Genomic DNA, 23,287 nt, shown 5'->3' with positions numbered 1-23,287 from the left:
ATGTTTGTGTACGTATCGCGTAGGGAATTTTATAAATTGTATATATACATAGACCCTGCCCATTATTAATATATTGATAGTGTATAAATTTAAACATGGTGTCGATTCTAAAAAAAATTGTAAGGTGATTTAACTACCTTATAAAAAATGCAAGGTGATTGTTTTTAGATGTAAAAGCTTAAATGAGATGTATGCGGAGCTAGTTCGTTGTCAATTAATGTATGGTACACCCTATCCAAAATTCAATGGTATAAGAATTAACAAATAATATTGTAGTGTTATATATATGTTATACGTTCTTCGACACCAACGATACAATCTCCTTCAACTTATCATGATGGGAAAGGTCGCTGGTAAAAGGAAGGTTGGTAGGAGAAAGAAGTCGTGGCTTCGTAACATTAGAGAGTGGACCGGAATCGCCAGCGCTGCTGAGCTATTACGCAGAACCAAAAATAAGGAAGAGAGCAGGAAGCTGATAGCCAACCTCCACTAGTTGGAGAGGCACTTCAAGAAAAAGAAGAAGATTGTGTGTTGAAGTGTTGTGCACCTTCATGATGACTAATGAATATTTCTGTACAAACAATGTCCAAGTGGTTACGTGTATATTGTGATGCACTTTACAATATACGCAAAACTGTCACCCGCTGCAGACACTCACAATGCAGAAAGCGCTAACTACACAGCACCAGCTACCACTTCCTCTGCGACACTCCGTGCAGGAAATCACGTCATTCAAAATGGAACAATTCACCCGTTCTTAGGGGGCGGCTGCCCGCTCCCTAACTGCGAACACCGTGGTGGAACCTAGGTTGGATCCGGATCCATTCTTAGCTCGCCTGTGGTCCACGCTGCCGTCCCAAGCCGCATATACAACATAAACACTATACAACTCTACTCAGGTAGAGCGGTTTACTACATGCGAACGTCATCGTACATCTGAAATGCGTCTGTCCACCTTCTGTTTTATTTTTAAGTCTGCGATACTCACATCTGTGCCTTAGAGTACCACACCTTTAAATTACTAAAACACCACGAATCCTACATCGTATTGATAATATAGTAGGAATGTCTATTTTAAAAATTGGAATTACTGAATAATTAAATTATTGTTTAGTATCTGAGCCTGCCGACTTTACACTTCTAGAAGATGTTAGCCTTTCGAGTTCCAATAGAAAAAAAAACAATGCAAAATATATCAGATCATTTAACGGGGTATTTGGACTTTCACTGTATTATTAATACACGATACCTATTTTTAAAAATCATTAGAGTTAAATTTAGTATCGGAGTCGGTAGATATCCGAGTAAAGGATTATATTGCAGCTTGCATAACCCGATAAGAATAGAAAAAAATGACGCGATTTGCTAGTGTATCGCTTTTAATCTAAAAGTCGTGAAGATAATCGGACGTACCATCGCATTTATGATAACATGTACAGCACTGTTAGAAACTGAAACGTTACGTTTGTAACAATTAAATATTATTTCTTAATTTCTTTTATAACTCATTTTTTTAAATAGTGTCTTTCATAGTTTCAAAATCAAATAAGGACCTACTTATTTAATATTTTGCACAAAGTTGGATAAATACGATAAGTTCAATAAACAAAGGTTTTGCTATCATCATACTTATATAGCATTGTTACTAATGACTTGTAGTAGAAAAACAAATCTTGTTTTAGTAATTGTTTTTTTATTACTGAGACATAAAAACAAGAAACTGCTAATTTTGAAACTGGGTATAATGCTTGCTGAAGTCAGTAGAGTCTCCGAGTTAGTAGGCTTTAAAATAAGTATGTGTATGATGGACGTGACAATGTTGATTTTAATGGCCATGTGGTGCCTACCCAGTTAGTTGCCGGAGGTGATACTCTCGAAGTTGTAGACGGTTATATTTACCTGGAAGAAACCGTTCAGCTTGGTACGTTCAACTTCACACGACAGCGTTCGACAAGCTCCGAAACATCTCATCCAAAGTACCTCAATGACTGAAGGCGAAAGTCTTTGACCATTGTGTGTTGTCAGTTATGACATACGTATCCGAGACGTGATCGCTAACGATGAGCCGATGATCATGAGAAGGCTTAACGTCACCCAGAGATAGAGAGCACTATGCCCGGAGTTTCGCTGCGAGATCGAATCAGAAATGGGGACATCCGCAAAAAAGCCAAGGACACCGACGTAAGTCTAAGAATTGCCTCCGAAGTGGCAGTATGTGGTGCACATCGCTTATGCAACAGATGGCCATTGGAGCCGAAAGTTTTTCCAGTGGCAACCACAGCCTCTGGTAGACCCGACAACTTAATTAGGGTCACGGGAAGCCGTTTGTTGCGGGCAGCGCAAGACTAGGAGAGGTCTATGCCTTACAGTGGGCGTCTATCGACTGAAAAGAAGAAAATATCTTTTAAATACGCTTTATTTATTTGGTACCTTGGACTACGATAGGGTAATAAGTTGACAGTATGATGCCTCGGGGCACCAGTTTTTTTTTAATAATATATTTATTTCGTTAAACCTGAGTTTCCGCAAGCTCTGAATAATTTAGCTCGCAGAGAACGCGAGCATACAATTCTCTCTATCGCTGATTCGTATTGATCTGTTATATTTACTAAGTTGTCTTGCTGTAATGTAATAAGTGTACATTTACATACATAGTTGTATAAACAATCGATGCACGTGATGCGGTAATGGTACGTCTGCGCTGACACCTGAAACCTTAGGTATTGTTACGTTAATACAAAGAATAAATAGTATAGAGTATTAATGTTATAATGTTTGCGGAACAAGCTCTTGTGTTTATGAGTCATTAAAATCTTACTCGTGTCAAAAATGACAAACCAAAATTATACCCAAATTGAATCGAGATGTTTTCGAATTATTCGATTTGATTTTTATTTATTTTTGTTTTTTGTCGGGTCCTGGTTTTGGCTCATAAACATAGATCTTTCCCAAAGATATTGGGGGGGGGGGGGGGGGGATTTACCATTATCGCCACGCTTGGCAGACCCATGTTAAATACTTTTCGTCAAGGCGTTGACGATAGCGGTGTGATATCATGGTACGCAGAAGACGCTGGTGCCTATCTTTTGGAAACTGGTATGTGAGCGGTGGCGATCGTATTTAATAATGCATAAAGTGTGAATTATATAAGATTATATCCTGGGAACTAAACCCGCAACGTGCCATCTGGCCTGTCCACTAACGCTAGGCTACCACTGCTCACTCAAGGCGTCATTTACACTAAACCAGCCCGTAACTGTTGGAGCTTTAGAAATTTAATGTATTTATGTAGGTTATATACTATTTTTGTGATTACTATTATGGTCGATTTATTTGAATGTTTATTTTCGAAAAAGTTCTTTTAACTAAGATTACTAGTTTTAATTTTCACAAAAAAAAATCTATTCTAGTTGACTTGTTAGGCCGTAATGCCATCTAATTCCCAATATTTTTCTATATAATGTTATTAGCAAATCGCATTCCAATAAAAAATAGTTTTACATATTACCGATCGAACACTATATTTATTGAACGAATGGGAAATAAATACGAGTATGCAGCTTTAAACAACAATAGAAATCAGCGCGTGGATGGTTAAACATACGAAGCTCAAAGCGACCTGTTGAAACGCGTAGTTCATAGCAAACTTTCTTTCTGAAATTTTTCAAATTTAATTTTAATTTCAAAATTTTCGTTCTTTTTATAAGTACCTTCAACAAAGTTTAAGGAAACTTAAAAAGAATTAATTACTTTTGGAAAGCTTGTTTTTAAGTTATGACATGACAGAAAGGTATAGGAAATAGTTATTAATATTGATAAACATGCTATAGACGTAATAAAGAAAAAAAATTTCTTTCGTCTATGATCGTCAACTTCTGAGAAGAATTATCAAAAAACTCAGTGACGTTTGAAATTTTCTTATGAATGTATTGATAAAAGACTTTTTTCCTTAAAACAAAACATGTTTATCATGAACACACTCTGAAATAGAGTAATACGCTTTTTGGCAGAGCCTATGCTTAATTAACTCTTTAAAATATAATAGGAATTAAATTTACCGCAACGCTTGCTAGTTTGTTGTAGAAACATATACTATGACCTACAATAATTGTACATTAAGTAAGAATATATATATAAGTGTGTATACAATAATTGTAACCTATTATAAACTAACTACTGTCAATATTTATTTTTAATATTCCGTCTGTCTATTGAGCTTGTTTATATATAACTAGTTCTCAACCAATATGTACCGTTACACATGAATGATGTCTTAAGTTATTTTTTTTCTATCTTCAGAACTATCCCACCCACTGCGTGCACATGAATGTGTCCACGGAGCGAATATGGTGTTACCTGTGCGAGAAGGAGGTGCACATCCGAGCAGCTATTGCGCAGGTGATCGAATGTTATGTACATCTGGTAGTGGTAGTAGGTCACTGTTATGGGGGGTGTCTAGATGGTCACCATCGCGTAGTATAAACCAGCAGCCAAGTCAACGTGACCAGTGTGACCATCAATGTATTGTTTCAAAACAATATAGAATACGAAAAAGATGACCACTGGAGATATAAGGTTTTAGACTGGAGACCATGGATCGGCAAGTGCAGCGTAAGACGTGAGGTCGTCGAAAGACGCTAGATGCAGGCCGCTTCTAGCCAAACTGTGGAAGGAATGCCTATGTCCATCTGTGGACGCCTTACGGCTAAAATTATAACGTTGATTTCAAAACCGCTGTATAGAAACACAGGAAAGCACGACGAGGTGAGGGGGTGAGGAAAGAATAGTATGAGTGCCGCCTCCGCATGCGCTGACAGCGGACTGACGGACCGGATGTACCTAAGGCACTGTATAGCCAAAGTATTACACTAGTAAGAGAATTCGGTGGAAGATTTAATGTACTTTAAATTAAATCAAATATCAAATTACCTACATGAAGGACCTCTTTAAAGACATCTTCCGTCTAATTAGCGTACATAGAGCTCAAGCGATCTAAGAACTGGCCAACCTACCGATCCGATGTTTATTACATAAATCACGTAAAAGATGTAATAAAGGTTTAGTGTGAGGTCTAAGCCATGCGCTTTCAACTCTATGCCATCCCAGGCAAAGCCAATTTTGGACATACAAGTTTCTCAATTACCATCAAAAAGTGATCAGGGTGTTCGAACTGATAATATTAAAGCGTTGTGTTAAAATTAATATTAAGTCGCATAAAAATTAAAATGGTGGGAAACGTTTTTACAAGCGTCATGTCAATTGATTACCGGCCAAAATTAAAAAAAAAAAAAAAAAAAAACTAGGGATAAATTGTCCATTCTGGTAAGCCCAACTTCGAGAAAGAGATCACTCGCCGAATCAGACCGCAATGCCTGAAGACGAAGATCTTTGACCAGTACGTTGCCGGTGATAACTTTGGAATGAACGTAATACATGTAGCTTGTTTTAATGATTTGGTATCGTCACGCGACTCCAGCGTGTGGTGGATGGTTAGCTGAAGATGTCCGTTTTTTGAACTGGGCAATCATAGAGAGCTACAAATATATATACAGATCTCCATTATGCACGTACTATTGCGCGCCCGGAACTCAGTTAAATAACAGAATAAATAAATAAATAAATTTATACATAAAGCAGTTTATATCCTGGAATCTATTTATAACTATGTTGAGTTTAAATGTATGTATAGTTATAGTTTAATGTATATATTAGGTATGTATGTTTTTATTTGTCAAGGTTAGCTATTAATATTGGTATATTTTTTCCTTTCTCTTAAAAATTAATTCTGGCAAGTTGTAAGCAATTAATTCAGTGATTAGTTCATATATCTAGATATATATGTATATAACTTCTCCATTTCCAGACTGGTGCGGACTCGACCACAATGGACGATGATTCCGTGAACGCAAGGCTCGGCAGTGTCGGCATCAATGTCACCCCGGACGAAGATTTGGATCCCGACGACATGGACTACGATGAAGAATCCCGGCCTCGAGGTAAAACATTCTTTTCAAAGTAATTACTGATTTTCGCACATAATGTATTACAGAGTGGCCAGCTTTCACGACGGACATCAATAAAATAGTGTCAACTGTGTTTGTAGGGAAATCCCTCATAGATACCCTTCGGTTTTGGTGGCAACGAAAGGGTTATGCAGGACTTCTACCGGCTAAAACCCCACAATCTTCTTTGACGCCATTTGTTAAAACTATAGGAACTGAAAAAAGAATACTCCCATCCGTTATCATAAAAAAGCAAGCAGGATTAGCTCTCTCCTTAATACGTTTTTTATTTCTTATCAACAATATATTCGCTTTCGTTATCATCAACATTTTGCCATTTAGTATACAAATTTTCAATGCCGGAGCGATAAAAATCAATCGGTTTTTCTGTAAAATATGTCGACGGAAACGACATTACTTCTCGGTCCCCCTAACATTTATTAATTAATTTGTTGTCTTAAAAAGTATGAGTTTTATTGGTTCATACTTAATTTTGACACACACTAAAAGGTGAAATATAACACGAAGCAATCTTTTTAATAGATATTTAATATATTATAATATTTTAATACATCTTTTTAATAGATAACACAGGTAGTGTTTTTTAAAGAGAACGTACCGTGTAGGTTTTGCCGACGTGGTACGTTGGGGGTACGTGGAAAGTGGTGGGTGGGTAGTATTTAGTTGATTATAACACACTTTCAATATAATCCATTTCCAAATTGTGTCCTTATATTCGACCAAGAGCATAACAAGGTCTTAAGACAACTTACAACTACAAAACTTATAGACGTAGACGCATTGCAGTTTATACCCACTAACAAACAAGTTATAAGAAAATAGTTTTTATTTATCTACCCACAATAATTGCGTTTCGACAATCTGGTGCCCCTTTTGGGCCCCAACGGTTATCGGTTTCACAAGCTATGTGCCCTGTCACTTCAGATGAGGGTACATCGATGACCTTGGTTCATCGGCAGATCTTATGAATTCATATATTTACCTAATAATGAAGAAGTTTAGACAAAATAGTTACAAGATACTAGTTATTTTCACACAGTATTGAAGAAATGCCAGTAAATATTACGCGAATTGTAATGTGTCAGGTTTAGTGGGCCTGCAGAACATGGGCAACACGTGTTACATGAACGCGGCACTGCAGGCGTTGAGCAACACTCAGCCCTTCACCTCGTACTTCCTGGAGTGCGCGGCTGCCGTGTCGGTTCTCGCCGGCGACAAAAAGCCAGGTCTTAGCAGGTACGCAACATTTTAAACTTTAAAACTATGTGCCTAGTGCTTATTTTTAATTATAACACTAGTTAACAAAGTAAACACAAATATACAAAGATATTTCAGCAATTTTTAACTTAAGCACTGTGCACTACAGGCAACGTAGTAGAAACCGAACCTAGTCGTTCTTTGTTCCAAGTCTTACACTTCTACCCGATGTGCCAAAATAAAAACCAGGTAAAGTAATACTCAAACCACTGTACCACGTTTAAGGACAAGGCAGTGAAGAGGGGCAGGTGAAAAAGGAGCATAAGCGCAATTCCTACGTGCGTTCACTAGAACCCAAAATACTCTGTCTCGCCGCGTGCATACCTAAGGCGCGGTACAGCGGTTTCGGTAGCATTATATATTACATGATTTTTGAGCGATCATTTTGGCTTGATTCAAAACTACACATACATAATCATACTAAAAAGTAAGGTTTTAATAAAATAATTTTTATTTAATTTTTCTTTTCCAGAGCATACCAAAAACTAATTAAAGAAATGTGGAGTAAGAAAACAAGAGGCTACCTTGTACCTAATGGTATTTTATATGGAATACGAAACGTAAGTATATCTTTTATTTTTTAATTTGAGTTTAACAATCGTACTCTTGATAAGTAATAAATTTTCATCAGAAAGTTTATTACTTCATTCGCTATTAAAAGTTATTTATTTAGTACTTTAAACTAAAGCAAAAGTTTAAATTAATGCATTTTAATTTAGAAGCATACGGATTGAGATTATGACTTAGAAACACAGTTTTTGCATGAAACAATAAAACATATTTATTCTTTCAAAAAAGTTTCTTTTCTAAAAAGTCACACACATTAATATAACAAATCTTTTAATATGTATAGACTACAGCCAGGTTCGGAATGTTGATGTCTAGTTGTCATGAAAATCAGGATTATGGGCATATTATAGATGAGGGGTGGCCAACCTACGGCTGTTTGAAGGATTGTCTGTGGCTCTCGATAATATTTCAATATTCGAAACAATGTACTTAAGTGTATAAATTTATTCCACTTAAAATTCGTAAAATCTAAACACCGATCAGTACGAACTAATCTGAAAAAATTACTAAGGAATGCTGTCTCTAATTATTCATCAAATTTTGAAGAATAATCAATAGAAGTATAACAAATGTGTTTAATTTCTGATATTTAAATGCAATTAAATTAGATTCTGTTAATAATTTTTGTCGCCTTGTTTGCATATCTTTTAAATACGTGTTTATTAGTGACTCCCGTAAATTTCAAATTTTGAAAATAGCTCTGACTCGCAAATAACTTGGCCATCCATGCTAAAAACCAGTCTTGCCTCAACATAAGCTCGGATTTTTTTTTTTGGATAAATTGGATATTGCCTTCGGGCATTTTATTATACAAGCATATACCTTTTTACCAATTTTATTTATGAACTTTGCAGGTATATCCAATGTTCCGCGGTTATCATCAGCATGATACCCAAGAATTCTTGCGGTGTTTCATGGATCAGTTGCATGAAGAGCTTAAAGAGCCGGTATTTTTCAATTTTTTTTTTATAAAAAAATGCCCTTCGAACTACTTGTTTTATTGTTTCCACTGTGCACACGTTTCTTTTCAAAGACAAAGTGACCTGACCCAGTCTTACAAATGTTACAGAAGGCAGATAAATGTTTTTTCCTAGTTTGTCTATAAATTTTACTATTAATATCTATGACATTTGTCAAGAAACTGTCAAAAGGTTTCTCCGAGTTAACGCGTTTTTATGAACATCCAAAAGTATTTTTTTTTGTTTGTGGTAATAATATTCTTATTAAATATGAAGCGGGAAAGCCATTGGTGAACAAGCTATGGCACAAGAACATGTTAAAAAAAAATGAGAAATTCTGCTTGTAAAATGTCAATTCAAAATTAGAGAACCTCTGATAATATTACTATATCATTTACCACGGCCCAAACCTTTTTGAAAAATGTTTAGTGCTTGAAACGTGTCAAGATCGGTGCCAAAATCGCTGAATTTTTTCTTCCGTTCTTGGCGACGTTTTTTGCCACAAACTCGAGTCTTATCATTCCGCAACAACCGTATTCGCCTGATGGCTCCATGCAACTTCTGACTATTCGGCAAATTCAAAAGATCAATGCAGGGTGGTTGTTTTGGCATGAGTGAAGAGATAAAAACCGAATTGAAAGTCTTAAAGGCTATACCGGAAAAGACTTCAGACTGTTTCGAAAACAGGAAAAAGCATTGGCGGAAGTGAATTTTATCGTACGGAGATTACTTTGAAAGGGATGAAATTGATTTTGAAGAATAAATAAAACCGATGTAAACGCATATTTATCTCTTTATTATTAATCAATGATTCAAGATGCGTATTAAAATTTTGGTCGTAATGGAACACAAGATGATTGGTCACCTGTAAAAGATTTAAATGGGTGATTTTATTTTATATTCCCGTTATTATGTATAAAGTGATCACTCTAAAACTCTATTGGAATGTGACGGACCAACTTCTAGCAATACAAAGTTTGTGTTCACATTTATAAACCAATACACCGTAATTAAACCTGCCTATAGTATTTACTATTAACTATGCTAATAATAGATATTGCTCTTGTAATCTTAACTTAACAATAGTATTCACGAATCTCTGAAAACAATGAGTCAACTTAAAATCTGAACTGTATCAGGTGTGGGACACAACATCGGAAGACAAGCTCGGTTCTGAAGCAGATGGTGACCATCAGGAAAACAAAAATGTTCACATACGTCGGAGAGCGGCTTCATCTGGAGGTATGGATATAATTTTCTTACATTCATGTCAGGTGATCGACGCCCACAGGTATAGACCTCCCTTAAACATCGCCACAATGACTTATTTCGCGCTTTTCCGTAACCTTGATTTTATAGACTGTCCACTTATTGGGGGGTTAATATTTTACAAAAAGCTAAATTTTAAGTTCATATAAATGTTTAATAGACCTATATTACGTTATATCTTTACCATATAAACCTTCTAAAAAATTTTAATTTTGGACATCCGAATGCTATTATAATTAAAATAATTTGCCGAAAAGTGTCTAACATAATTTTTTCCTTTGTAATTTGGATAATGCCAAAATTGTATAGAAAATTTTGGGCCTTATAAGAAAGCTTAAGGTCACTATGAGAACAATAAGGAGGGCTATGCTCGAAGTTTCAATGCGAGATCGAATCATAAATGAGAAGATTCACAGAAGAACCAGGGTTGCTGACGTAGCTCGACGTCTAAAGTAGGAGTGGGTGGGGCACAAGGCCCGTGCAACCGATAGCCGTTGAGTCCGAAAGGTTCTCGAGAGGCGACCACGAGAGTAGGCCTCCCACTAGTTGGGTCTACGACATTGTCAAGGTCCCAAAAAGTTGATGACATGCAGGGCATCTATCAGCTGAAAAAAAAGTAGAGTAAATTTATAATTGTTCAGAGGACATAAGACTGATTGCAGACTGGTCCGCAGCTAGCGACGCGCCGTACTTCGCCAGAGTCAGGCGGAAATCCCCGGCTGCGTCCTCTTACAGCGAAGGCAGGACTGACGGCTACCTTAGGTAATTTATTTAACCAATCAATCTCTACTTCTTTTTGGTATTATTTTTTGCTTTTTTTAAAATTTTCTATTTAAAAAAATCCATCCTCTCTTCTCTCGGAAGAGAGGATGGGACATATTTATCTAAAATTCCTACGAAAATACCTACTTACCCTCTCTGTTATCAGAACACATCACAGCCACTTAAGCGCGAGAAATAAGCCATTCCTGGATACACATTTTCACGGTACTCCTGTAACCATAATTGTTTTTATTATAATATACTGAAGTTTAGGCAATCTAACATTAGTACATAAGGGAATAAAATAAAGTATAATTGTTAGCATCAAAATAAGATAATAAAATTAAAAGCAAAAGGAAACTATATATTGTGATATGATTGTCTATGATAGAAATAAAAATAAATGGTTAGAATAAAAAATATTGTGATAAGGAGAGGATGGGTGGCGATGCAAATAAGGAAATTAAGAATAAATAAGAATGTAAGATTTTGTGATGTATGATACAAAATGAATGAATAATAATGTGAAGATCGATAGAAGAAAATGGCAATAAAAAGAAATGTGAAAAATTATATCAGACTAAAAGGTCCTTTTCCCAAAAATAAATAACATATGGTGTACAAGAGATCCCCAATAACAGGGGCCATAAAAAAACCATTGGCCTAATCTTTTAAAATTTGGTTAAGTCAAGAATATAATCTGGTCGATGAAGGTAATGTTAATGCATTGCATGGATGCCTTTTTAAACTTGTGTGACAGGTTGTCAGCCCCAGCATCTCAGCACTCGGTGGCCTCCCAAGCCGAAGAAATTGAAATAAGTAGCATTCCGAGCGGAGGCTTTCCAGGAAGCACTAAATCTTTAGTGACTTTAATCTGCTTATGCCGCTTGGGAAGTAGTGCCAGCCAAATTTTTTTTTAAAAAAATGAAGAAGTGTCGATATCGATATGAGATCATACAAGAAGTAGTGAATGTTCGCAGGGTACAGTCAGGTGCAGAAGGAGGAGCAAGTGCCTCCCGGCACAGGCGCTCCGCGAGCTTCGCCGGCACCCAGCATCCCACCTATAACGTCCTCACAACCTATCAGATGAACGGTGCGTAAATCTGGCCTTTTTATATTTGTTTTTATTTTGAAACGTTAATTTAAAATATTTACAGGAGAAGAGAAAATAAACCATAAAAAATTTTTACATACTTAAAAGGAGACAAAACATTATATAGGTATATATGCATTATACGCATAATTTGTAATAAAGACAGCGGTCCTCTAATAATATGTTTTTTAATGAAAGAAAACAAGCATGAAATTAAAACAGATACAAACAGGTAAAGTTAATCTTTTTTTTTTCATTAGTACACAATGTAATTTATTATGTAATATATTTTATAAGTTCTCTATATATATTGTAAAGTCTCGTTTTATGCGGTGGATATGTTCTACAGAAAAGCCCATATAAAAAATTCGCATTCAAAAGAAAGCCTTCAAAAAATAGGGATATGTTCCGTAATTTTCTAAGATGCATAAAACCAAAACAACCAGTTAAAATTAACTTAAAACCACATAGAAAAGTTTGCGGAAATCAAAAGAAATAGGCTGCTTAATAAATTACTTTAAATGTCTGAATGAAGTTCTATGATAAATAAAGTGAAAATGTCTTGTACCGTTTGCAAAGTTGTTCTAAATCACCTTCATTATCAGAAGATACTTTCTTGAAAAGATCTTTGCGGTAAAGTTGTTAAATTTTTTTCTTCTTTATATTTCTTTGTAGATCTTTATTTTCTAATAATGTAATCATTAATTAAACTACGATGATATTTCTACCAACTATCACATAGCAATGTGCACATTGTAACTTAAAGGCTTGTTCAGAATTGGAGTCATTAATAAGGAAATAATTTTCTTATTCATTGCAAAGTTGGATGATGGTTTAAATTCACATAAAACCTTACAGTATGCTTTGTAAGTTGTCTGTAAAAGACTACAATACTATTTCTGGATTAAATATCACAGGCTTGAAGCGCCAAAAGTCCACGCATATTTGTAACTAAAATCATCTTCAATCCAATTTGAACCTTATGTCTTTGTTAACAGGAACTGATTCCACACATCGCGACATTGGCTCGGAATCGGAGCTGTCTTGTTCAAGCGAAGCAGAGGAGAGGTACGAGACGTGTTCGAGCGGCGCGAGCGACGCGCCCGAACCGCGCCTTGAACCTACCGAGTTAGTCTTATATCTTTCTTCAATTTTATGTAATCTTTAATTTTTGTTGAAGCCGTATGAAATTAATAATATCTCGTCTTCACAAAAATTGTCTCAAGTTTTTTTATAATCTTTAACACGTTGAACGCCATGGCGGACACCATGTGTCCGATAGCATACTGTCCCCTGGGGCCACACCATTAAATCGAAAATGGTAAAAAAATCGCCAAGGTGTTTTTTTGCAAATATTGTCAGTAAAACCCTTAAAAATAATGGGCGACTTACGGAAACAGCGATTTACATATTATTTTTCTGCGGGGCCGCGCGGGTCACCTGCCTTGGTAAAAACAGTCGAAACACTGTCCGTTTGCTCCCTAGAGGCTTCTGAAGTGATCGAGGGCATGCGGACGCGGCTTCTTGGACCCAACATGATGGCAGTCACATGATGTCCGTCGCGGCCCACTGAACTAAACAAGGTTTTTAGTCTGGCGTTCAACGTGTTAATTTTAGGTTAGGGTCTTACCTGGTTTTAATAGTTAAACTTCACTGTAATCATCGTAAACATTCTAAAGTCATTTTGAAAACATGACAACAATTTGCAAAATATTTTCTGACTATTGTTTTAAAAAAATAGATTGCTCAGTACCAATATCATACAAATTAAATTCCTCTCCACACCACACAGTAAGCTGGAGAGGTCGCTTACAGAGGGCCTTATAGACTCGAGGTTACCCAGACAGCAATGGGTAGGGTCATGCTCGGAGTTTTGATGCGAGATCAAATCAGAAACGAGGAGATCCGCTAAAGAACCAACGTCAACCAACGTAGTAAGATCCCTAAAAGTCGTTACATGCCGGCAGCGCAATACCGGCCATCGTAGCGATATTTGGTGGAAGCTTATACCTTGCAGTGGACATTTATCGCCTGAAAGGATGATGATCATAACATGATGTGACTATCTTTCTCACGGTCCTTCACTTCGGGGTATGGCGAAATCCCTTGTTTATTTCCCTAAATTTACATACACTTGTTTCCTTTCTCATTTATTATGAGTTTTAGATGTATGTAAAAACTAAAATAAAACCTCAATATGGTATCACGTGAACCAGTTAAGTATGTTTTCTAAAGACTTTTATTAAATCTTATAAAAACAGAAAATTCATTCGTTATTCCTCAAAAGGAGAATTAAGTTACTACACCCAGTCTGTAATAATATTTGTAATTTCAATCCACATCTTCATTTACGATATTTATCGTAATCTAATAATTAACCGCATTTCCAAAACGTAATTAATATGTAGATATTCCGGAAGAAGTTTGTTTGTTTGTACGATAGATAACACGGTCAATCAAATATACATTTTATGTTGCTGAATAAATGTTTCATTTTTCAGAAGCAAACCTACATGTGGAAGCGGCGACGGCGGTTGCGGCGGGGTACGCTACCGCAGTATCGTGTCGGACGTTTTTGATGGGAAACTGCTCTCGTCTGTCCAGTGTCTCATTTGCGATAGGGCGAGTGGCTTAATATTTTTTTGACTACCTGTACCTTATCTAATCTAAAACTGATAATGAAGTGAATCAGTCTTTAAATCATTGTAATATTATTTTTTTGCCTAATGGCATAGAATTAGCTAGAGTGCTCATCTGGGACCTGTGACATTATTAATTTTTTATAAATTTTACATTATTTTAAACCCGCGTGCTAGGTCATCAAGCTTTTAAATCGTCTACTCGGTTACTCAATTGATAAATAAGATGCTAGGCTTCATGAGAGGAAAATTCTGGAGTTAAATAATAAGTGTAATTGTATCCAGTTCTTTCTTTGTAGCTAATAACCAAACGTTAACCACCACTAGAGTTACATGTATAGCCCAGCTGATTGCAATATTATAGTTGCAAGAAGCAATGCTCAGAACAGATGGCCGCTGGGGTCTTAAGATTCTGGAGTAAAAACCAAAGATTGGAAAGCAGAGTGAAGGACGCCCACCCAGGCAGTGGACAGGCCTTGTTAAAATTGTCGTAACAGTGGAAACCGGAGTCTTCTAACCAGACCTACAAAAAATCTATTAGGGAAAGCCGGTATCCACCAGTAGAGCACGTACAGGGCAGTAAGGTCAAAGTTAATAGGAGTCTTTGTCATTGAATTTATATATCTTTCATTACAGGTGTCCACGCGTGTGGAAACTTTCCAGGACCTGTCGCTACCGATCCCGTCGCGGGAACACCTGGCCGTGTTGAGGTGTCAGCAGCCTATACTCAACCATCATGTGCCGCACGGTTCGCAGGAGTCGTGGGTAATTAACAATACAGATGTAACACTCTTATACTTCTATCTGAAATTTGTTCACTCACAACTGACAGTTGAGTGTTTTTGTTTAGGAGCTGCAAACTAAATTACTTATCTGTCCGTCTTTTTTCTGGAGGTTGTATTATTAACTTCATCGAGTTAGCTTCAAAACTAAACTGGAGGCCTCCCAAAGATATGACAATTCATAACTTTGATTTTTACACCGTATCGGGAGACTGTCGAGTTGTTATTTATTAGTATTATTAAACAGTTATTAGGTATTATCAAACAGCCATTAGGTCATCCAAGATAAACAATCAAACATCTGATGTTGCAGCAACTAAGATAATGTCAGATGTTGTCTTTGACAAATGCTATTTGTCCAGTAGCATTTATAATTACAGTGTTTAAAAAGTTGCATAGCACTGAAGACACTTAGTCTAGACCTGTTAGTAATTAAGAGCAAGTGTTGTTTCTGGCCAACTCAGGTTGTAACTCGAAATACATTTAGCATCCTGTCTTGAGGAAGTCTGAGAGGATAGATAGTACTGAATTATAATCTGATGCTATTAATAAAACGGTATTCTCTATATTGAAAATTTATTAATGAATGATTACAACATACAGGTATGGTGGCTGCTGAGTTGGCTGAGGTCGTGGTTCTACGGGCCCGTGGTTTCCTTGCAGGACTGTCTGGCTGCTTTCTTTAGCGCGGACGAGCTCAAAGGCGATAACATGTACAGGTACTGTCATCATCATCGTTTCAGATAAAGGACAACACTGCTGGACATATGCCTATCCTTTAGATTTCTAATAGGACCTGATGAAAGCCTGCATCCAGCGTCTTCCCACAACCTTAACTAGTGGGGAGGGGGTGGATGTCCTTCTGGAATGGACTTGAGGCTGCTTTGTTCGCTTGGGGCCATCGCTACTGTGCGCTGAGTAGCCCACCTACTGCCACTTCAACTTGCTTACCATAAAATATTTGGGGACTCTTTCAGTTGTTCACGGTGCAACAAACTTCGGAATGGCGTGAAAATGTCAGGTGTGGTCCGTCTGCCCGAAGTGTTGTGCGTGCACCTGAAGCGGTTTCGACACGAGCTGATGTTTAGTGCCAAAGTGGGCGCCAGGGTCTCCTTTCCTATACAAGATTTAAATATGGCTCCATACACACATAAAGGTAAGGGTCACAGGTTGATGTGAAGTTGATTAATAAAATCTCCTTTTAAAAACTGTCTCAAGTTGATATCATCATGTGTATTTATTGATTGGCATCAGTCTTCAGTGTTGTAGTGAGTGAACTAATGGCCTGACATAATGTTTCACTATGTATTAGTACCAGTCTCTATCGGCAAGATGTGTATACAAGGGCTTTAAACTCAAGCGTATTTAATTTCATGTGAATGTAGCATGTCTAAAATTTAAACTTTAATTTTTCATAGTATATTTGCTATAACTTTTTTAAACTGTTTGTTTTGTCTCCTTATACTTAATTTATAATAACTATCTTGTTATCCTTTTTGGAAAACTTAAAAATATAAAAATGTATACTTTAGTTTGATTGTTTTGATTTTAATGCTTTATGGTGAATGATGAATGATTTAATTACATCCTCATATACCTTTTACTGGTGTTAATTTGCGTCATATTTTCAGCTACGGACACCACAATTTACTTTTTGATTTATATAGCAAAAGACAAGCGCCGTTAGTATCTTTAAAAAAAAATGTGGTGAGTAAAGTTTGACAATTTTTCTGTGGGCAGAGTGTACGTCGCGAGTGACTCGCTACGCACTGTGCGCGGTGATCTGTCATGCGGGTACTGCGGGCGGCGGGCACTACACGTGTGTAGCTCGCACGCCCGCTGGATGGTACGGCTTCGACGACGCGGCGGTGCTGCCCGTGCCTGCGCACCAGCTGGCAACTTGCGAGGCCTATGTGCTATTCTACAGGTCAGTAAATACAGTCCACATATGTGAACTAACCATCAACATTTCAAGTGCAGAATGGGAAAAGCATAAGTCATGTCCACACGACCTAAGCTTTTTCCATAGATTTCCAGTAGGATCGGTTGTAAGCGGTCATCCAACGTCTTCCGGCGATATTTACGAGGTGTTTGATTACCCACGATCTGTGCGACGTGTATTGGTTGGACGTTGAGTATTAAAAACATAGATTTCTAATAGATTGGAAGCGACCTATATCCAGCGTTTTCCGTCGAACTTTAGACATTGTCTGTCTACCTAATACGTGGACTACTACTCTGCGCTTGCTGGTGTCCATTCCAGAGTTTTAATACGCCAGCGACCATATGTTCTACGGTTGATGTGGCCTCTGCTTGCTAATCCCGTAATCGAACAAAAATATTGTCGCCAAAGATTTTTGCTGGAAAATTAAGGATAAACTTGAAAAAAAAACCGATGAACCCTGACATGTAACATCTGACAACAACATGTAATGTTATGAGAATTATTGGCAAAAATATTGGGTTGACTGTGATAGAAATTAACATTAAAGTATGAAATAGAGTCGCACTAAAATAGTAATTTAAATATTGACGCTACACATTAGTTTTTCATATATATATACTATATTACTTATATAATATAAGCTAAAGTATAGGCTCAAATTATTTAGACAAAACTATGTAACTGTAGATTAGTGCACAGCTGATTTGTTATCTTTCTGTATATTGATTCCTTTTTTTATGATATACATACATATACTATCATATATATATATATATATATATATATATATATATATGTCACCAGCGTGCTTATTGGTCAAGTCATATTACACGCTTCCATGGTTTGTTGTAACACACATTACCATCCCCATTTTAAAGACTCAGTTAAAGTCAAAATAACTTTTTTTATTTATTTATTTATGTATTGACTCCTTATGCACACAAAAAATGTACAATGGCGGACTTAACGCCATAGATGTTTTCTACCAGTCTACCTTAGGGCAGAGGAGAAATAATTGAGGCAGGTGCTTAAACTATAATACAATAGAACATACCTACTAAATGATATAATAACAATATGATAATATACACATATACCTTGAATAAATAGTACAATTATTAAATATTACTATTTTGTAAATAACATATACATATACTTGGTGTAGATAAATATAATAATATATTATGAGATGATAACAATTATCATTTTTTGTAACTCCAAAGACCTAAATTTACCCTGTAGTTTGTTATAAAATCATATATATTAACATATAATCCAGTAAGACATTTTATAGATCCAGAATATGTTACAAATTGTTAATTATTGTCCAGTCCAGTCCTGCATATTTGTCGAAAAATAAAAGAAAGAGGTTTCTACTTTATGAAAATGTTCCATTCATTGTAATAATCTTCTACATTGACAAAATTTAAATAAATATATTTTGGGTACTGTACAATTTAGTATGTGCAACAAGTAGCAAAGTGTATTTAAAAATTTCTGATAGATGTCGACGCTATTAGCCTTGTTGGGCTGTTACAGCTTCATCGGTCAGAGACTTAAGTAATTCCAATAATAAGTCAAAACTTTTTATTCATTGTCATTGTTTGAACACTAACCAAGAATATTTCACTTACAGAAAGGTAAATCCCCAGATGACGGCGCTGAGGCAAAAGGCGGCTGAAATCTTGGAATCGACAAGCATAGAACCAAACGACATCAAGTTTTACATCTCTAAACAATGGATCAATAAGTAAGAACTATTAACTTAGCTACAAATATTATTTTTTGTTTAAGCAAGTTTTGTTTATATACACATTTATTACAACATTAATTTCGTAAATAAAAATAAATGCCACAATTTTTAAATAGTATTTTCGCACTGTAATCATTGTCATTTTTTTAAGCTAATGAAAAAAAAGATGTGAGATTTAAATAATAGTACATAGTTCATTATCAAATATCTAAATTATTATTATGTTATCAATATTATATGATTATTATCTCTGTATATTATTAAGATTCAAGAATGTTTATATATTAGATTTCAGTAACAATTTTGAAACCAATCCTGGAGAATGTAGTACATACTACGTGACCAGAGCCGGGCTCCCTCTTTTCCGGCTAGGCGTCTTCTAAATCACGGAATTTGCAAATGCCACTTCGGCAACAATGCAAGTTTCAAATAAGAATATTGAAAAGATATCTTTATATGGACTTGTGTGAATTATTCTGTTCACAGGTTCAACACGTGGGCGGAACCGGGACCAATAGACAACGGGGACTTCGTGTGCGTGCACGGCGGCATTCGGCCCGAACGCGCGTCACAGCTGTCCGCCCTGGCCGCAGTTTTACCACAACCGCTTTGGCAGTTTCTTCATTGCCAGTGCGTAGAACCTAAGAATTTCACCTTCTTTACCCAATAATCAACATGTTGTATTAGTACAGTATCATCCGCTATCGCCGTTATGTCTTAAAGTGGACATCATATGGCAGAAATTTCATAAAAAATTCTTTACCTCGTCATCGAAAAATTATTCACAGGTTCGGAGGAGGTCCGGCCGTGTCGCACGCCCACGAGTGCGGAGTATGTGCACGTGCACAGCAGAGACTTCGTGCTAGGCGCGCGCGCGAACTTGCTGCCTTCGCAGACCTGCACAGTTTGTTCCAGGTACACATAACTTTACGTGACACTTTTAATCAGACATTAGGAGATCCGTAGACGAACGAAAGTTACCGTATGCTGGTTACTATAGTTCCCAGCGGATTGACAAGTGTTTGTGGGCAGGTCAAATAGCATACAGAACAGACGGCCGCCGGGCCTTAAACGCCGGATGCAGGCTGCTGAAAGCACTTTTGTAAATCGTCTGAAGGCCGATGACAAACAGTGGAACGTAACTTGGCGTGAAGAATGTTCGTCTAGTGTATTGTTTCTTCTTCAACGAGGGACCCACGCCCTACAGTGACGCAATTCACAAGTGTACTCGATACGATTTTAAAATACTTTCGCTTTAATATAAAAATATATATGTTACATAGGGTGGAGTAAGAATTTTAATAAGGTTAAGGTAGGGCATGCTACATAAAAGGTTGAAAATACTGGTCTGGTGGAAGGAACTGGTGCATTTTATAAAAAAATATGCAAATTACTGGAAAACTAACCACTCTGTTCGCTTTAATAATAAAGGAAATCGGCAGACGTTGCGTCCAAAGGTATCAAACGACGGCTAGGAACAGACAGACAATGATAATTCACACACTGCCATTTGAGAGTTAGACAAAATAGCTTCCCATCACCAATTCTGTTATTTGTCTCAACACTACCGGGTCTATATGGAAACAGATATACATTTTACGTTCACTGCTGTGGATTAAGGACGCAGATATCTGTGTCTACTCTGGCATCGGCGTGGACTAAAAAATTTTTTATACAATATGCAGTTACTTTCCTCCAGTTCTTTATTTAATTGTAATTTTATTCTTATTTTGTTAAGAATAATTCGAAAATTATTATGAATAATTTTAATGCTCAAAAATTACTCTTTGATTATATTTAGCCCAGAGTACTCAGTTTCAGTATAGCATAAACGTATTCCTTTACCAATGACCGTCAGCGCTAGCTGCTTGTTGTCCCTCTGAATGATTTCACAGTGAGTCTAAAAAGATAAATGGGTTTTATACACTGAGAGACTTCCAGGAACAGGAACACCCACGAGCGATCTACGCTATTAGCATGCAGTGGTTCCGGCTGTGGCAAGGTTTCGTGCGAAGCCGGGCGCCGCAGCCTCCGCCTCCGCCTCCCGTCGACAACACTACCATTGTGCTTGCACAGGTGATTATAACACTGACAATCCACAAAGTTGACTAAGACACTCACAACATGCACATGTGACTAAGACATTCACCCCTTTAAAGCTTCCTATTTATTCCTGGAAATCGAACCCATGACTGTAAATCCCAATACTTTGTGTAAGCATACTTTATGCTTACTATCAGGTACACTACTTTGACTCAAGGACAGTACCTGGCGATAAATATTGCACATCGACATTTGAAAAGAGACAATCGGTTAATTTTGGCTTCGTAGAACACTATCTCTGTCCCACACTACCTATGTGACGTTTTGTCAGTCGGTGTATTTCGTGCGACAGAGATAACGCTCTACGAAACCGAAATTAGCCTATTGTCTCTTTCCAAAGCTCGATGTGCAATATTTATCGCCGGATACTGTACACAAATCTGACTTCGTTCATTCTGTTCAATGTGTACTTTAAAATAAACTCCACCTAAGAATTACAGTAAGCAAAAAGTTTTGAAGGTTTGAGACTTTGGCAGAAGAATCGACGTAACTCCTCTCGAATTTTATGCTATATACTATATGTATATGTGTAATGTGTATATGTGATTGACTTCAATTTTGTTGTGTCTTGTATATAATGTATATTATTTAATAGGTTGGGTCATATTTTTATATCACATTTACACACCTGCTTACTTGATATCTCGGCATCACTCTAAGGGATTCTTATAAGGAATTAAGTTCGCCATTACACTATATGTAAAAAAAGTTTTATTAATAAGGGATCATAGCTTTAACTGTATCTTCAATAAAAATACAGTTTAATGAATATAATAAAGGTTTGACTGTATCTTTTCATGCAAGGCTTTTGCAGAAGCTAATTCATTTTATTTCGATAAAGCTTATTATATGTTGTTCATTTATTTTACACAAAAACAGATATGAATTTATAGTGTATAATATAGTAAATTACTTACAGGAAATCGACGGCACAACAACATACTCATTAAAACCCGGTTCGGATCATGCGCAACTAAGTGAAGAATTATGGAGATTCTTCACAGGCATCTACGGCGGCGGTCCGGAGGTGAGGCTGCGGTCACCAACTGTTCATCAAGGTCAAGAGCAGTACTCAGAAACACAAGAACATAGAGACCAAAGGGAATACAGAGATCAGACTTTCACAAGGCGTCTCTCCAGAAAATATTCAGAATCGGATAGAGAAGAGTACTGCACGAAGTCTACATCCGAAATGAACATCAGAGACTCTGTTCATGGTGAACTTCAAAAGAATCAATCTCTACAGAATATTAACCGACGTCGCAACAGAGTGAGGTCGACTGCTGACTCCGACGAGGATGTCAGCTACAGAACGTTCCAGTACAAGCGGCACGAACCCAACGGCAACTACGATTCCGACGGGGAGATGGACACCCAGCACACATATGTAAACACAATCAGAATGGAAAACGGAATTGACAGCTCGGATCATGATGCAAACGACAATCAAATCTACAATACCAAAAAAGCAACGGACAGAACTACAGACACAGAACTGCCAAATCTAGATAGCATATCCCTCAAGAATAAACCCACAAAATCGGGTAAAGTGAGAAGAATGAAGCGACGGACAGTGAAATGATTCTTTCTTGCTTTCCAATTCGTTCACAGGTTGCGGCACAAGCTGGCGGCGGACGGAGGTGACTGCGTATGAACATTCCTTACTTTGGTGACTGGTGCAGACTTGTGCATTTACCCGGGCTCGCTAACTCTTTGTTACGAAGCGATATTTTTTTATAATTATACCAAAATCGCGGCCTGACCCGTCCCGGAAGGGTGTTAGTATTTTAGTACAATTTTGTTTTAGTTCAAATTCTGCCCTAGATGAATTTTAGATACAAGTCAATGATGTTGTTTACATAGAGTAATCGCAATTGTATATTTACAATATTAAATGTATATCTGTGTAAAATTTTACGATAAAGTTGGACATGTGTATAGAAATTTCATGTTTATAGTTAGACTGTCTGTCTGCATTTCTTACGTTTTCTCTGTTTTAACCTGGATTAGGTACATATTTATTTTGTTATATCTGGTTTCTAAGTCTATGTGTTATTTGTTAATGAATTGATCAGCAATAAAATATATTTCATCTATATTGGCTGCACTAATTTGTTTATATTTTCTATGCA

General features: G+C 36.7%; 1 protein-coding gene across 2 annotated transcripts in view; it reads left to right on the top strand.

Annotated features, from left to right (window-relative positions):
• The window catches only part of Usp20-33 (Ubiquitin specific protease 20/33), a 28,759-nt gene extending 5,535 nt beyond the window's left edge, over positions 1 to 23,224 (top strand). Inside the window, exons 3-21 of one of the 2 annotated variants that reach the window (XM_068768796.1) lie at positions 4,300 to 4,398; positions 5,864 to 5,996; positions 7,109 to 7,259; positions 7,753 to 7,840; positions 8,705 to 8,797; positions 9,949 to 10,051; positions 10,753 to 10,840; positions 11,821 to 11,933; positions 12,932 to 13,061; positions 14,435 to 14,555; positions 15,209 to 15,337; positions 15,958 to 16,073; positions 16,332 to 16,510; positions 17,095 to 17,281; positions 18,936 to 19,049; positions 19,539 to 19,682; positions 19,841 to 19,967; positions 20,994 to 21,128; positions 22,075 to 23,224. In XM_068768796.1, coding sequence (XP_068624897.1) covers positions 4,300 to 4,398; positions 5,864 to 5,996; positions 7,109 to 7,259; positions 7,753 to 7,840; positions 8,705 to 8,797; positions 9,949 to 10,051; positions 10,753 to 10,840; positions 11,821 to 11,933; positions 12,932 to 13,061; positions 14,435 to 14,555; positions 15,209 to 15,337; positions 15,958 to 16,073; positions 16,332 to 16,510; positions 17,095 to 17,281; positions 18,936 to 19,049; positions 19,539 to 19,682; positions 19,841 to 19,967; positions 20,994 to 21,128; positions 22,075 to 22,737 — 2,913 coding nt within the window. In that variant the 3' untranslated portion in view covers positions 22,738 to 23,224. Of the gene's footprint in view, positions 1 to 4,299; positions 4,399 to 5,863; positions 5,997 to 7,108; positions 7,260 to 7,752; positions 7,841 to 8,704; positions 8,798 to 9,948; positions 10,052 to 10,740; positions 10,841 to 11,820; positions 11,934 to 12,931; positions 13,062 to 14,434; positions 14,556 to 15,208; positions 15,338 to 15,957; positions 16,074 to 16,331; positions 16,511 to 17,094; positions 17,282 to 18,935; positions 19,050 to 19,538; positions 19,683 to 19,840; positions 19,968 to 20,993; positions 21,129 to 22,074 lie in introns of both variants that reach the window. The other variant, XM_068768795.1, reaches the window with a different exon arrangement.
• Positions 23,225 to 23,287: the final 63 nt, after the last annotated feature.

Source organism: Battus philenor, unplaced genomic scaffold (assembly GCF_028537555.1).
Source record: "Battus philenor isolate CCGP_79_NKW_IND1 unplaced genomic scaffold, ilBatPhil1.0.hap1 SCAF_27, whole genome shotgun sequence".
Classification (NCBI taxonomy): domain Eukaryota; kingdom Metazoa; phylum Arthropoda; class Insecta; order Lepidoptera; family Papilionidae; genus Battus; species Battus philenor.
Note: the sequence above shows the minus strand (reverse complement) of the source record. Positions and strands in the feature narration are given on the sequence as shown.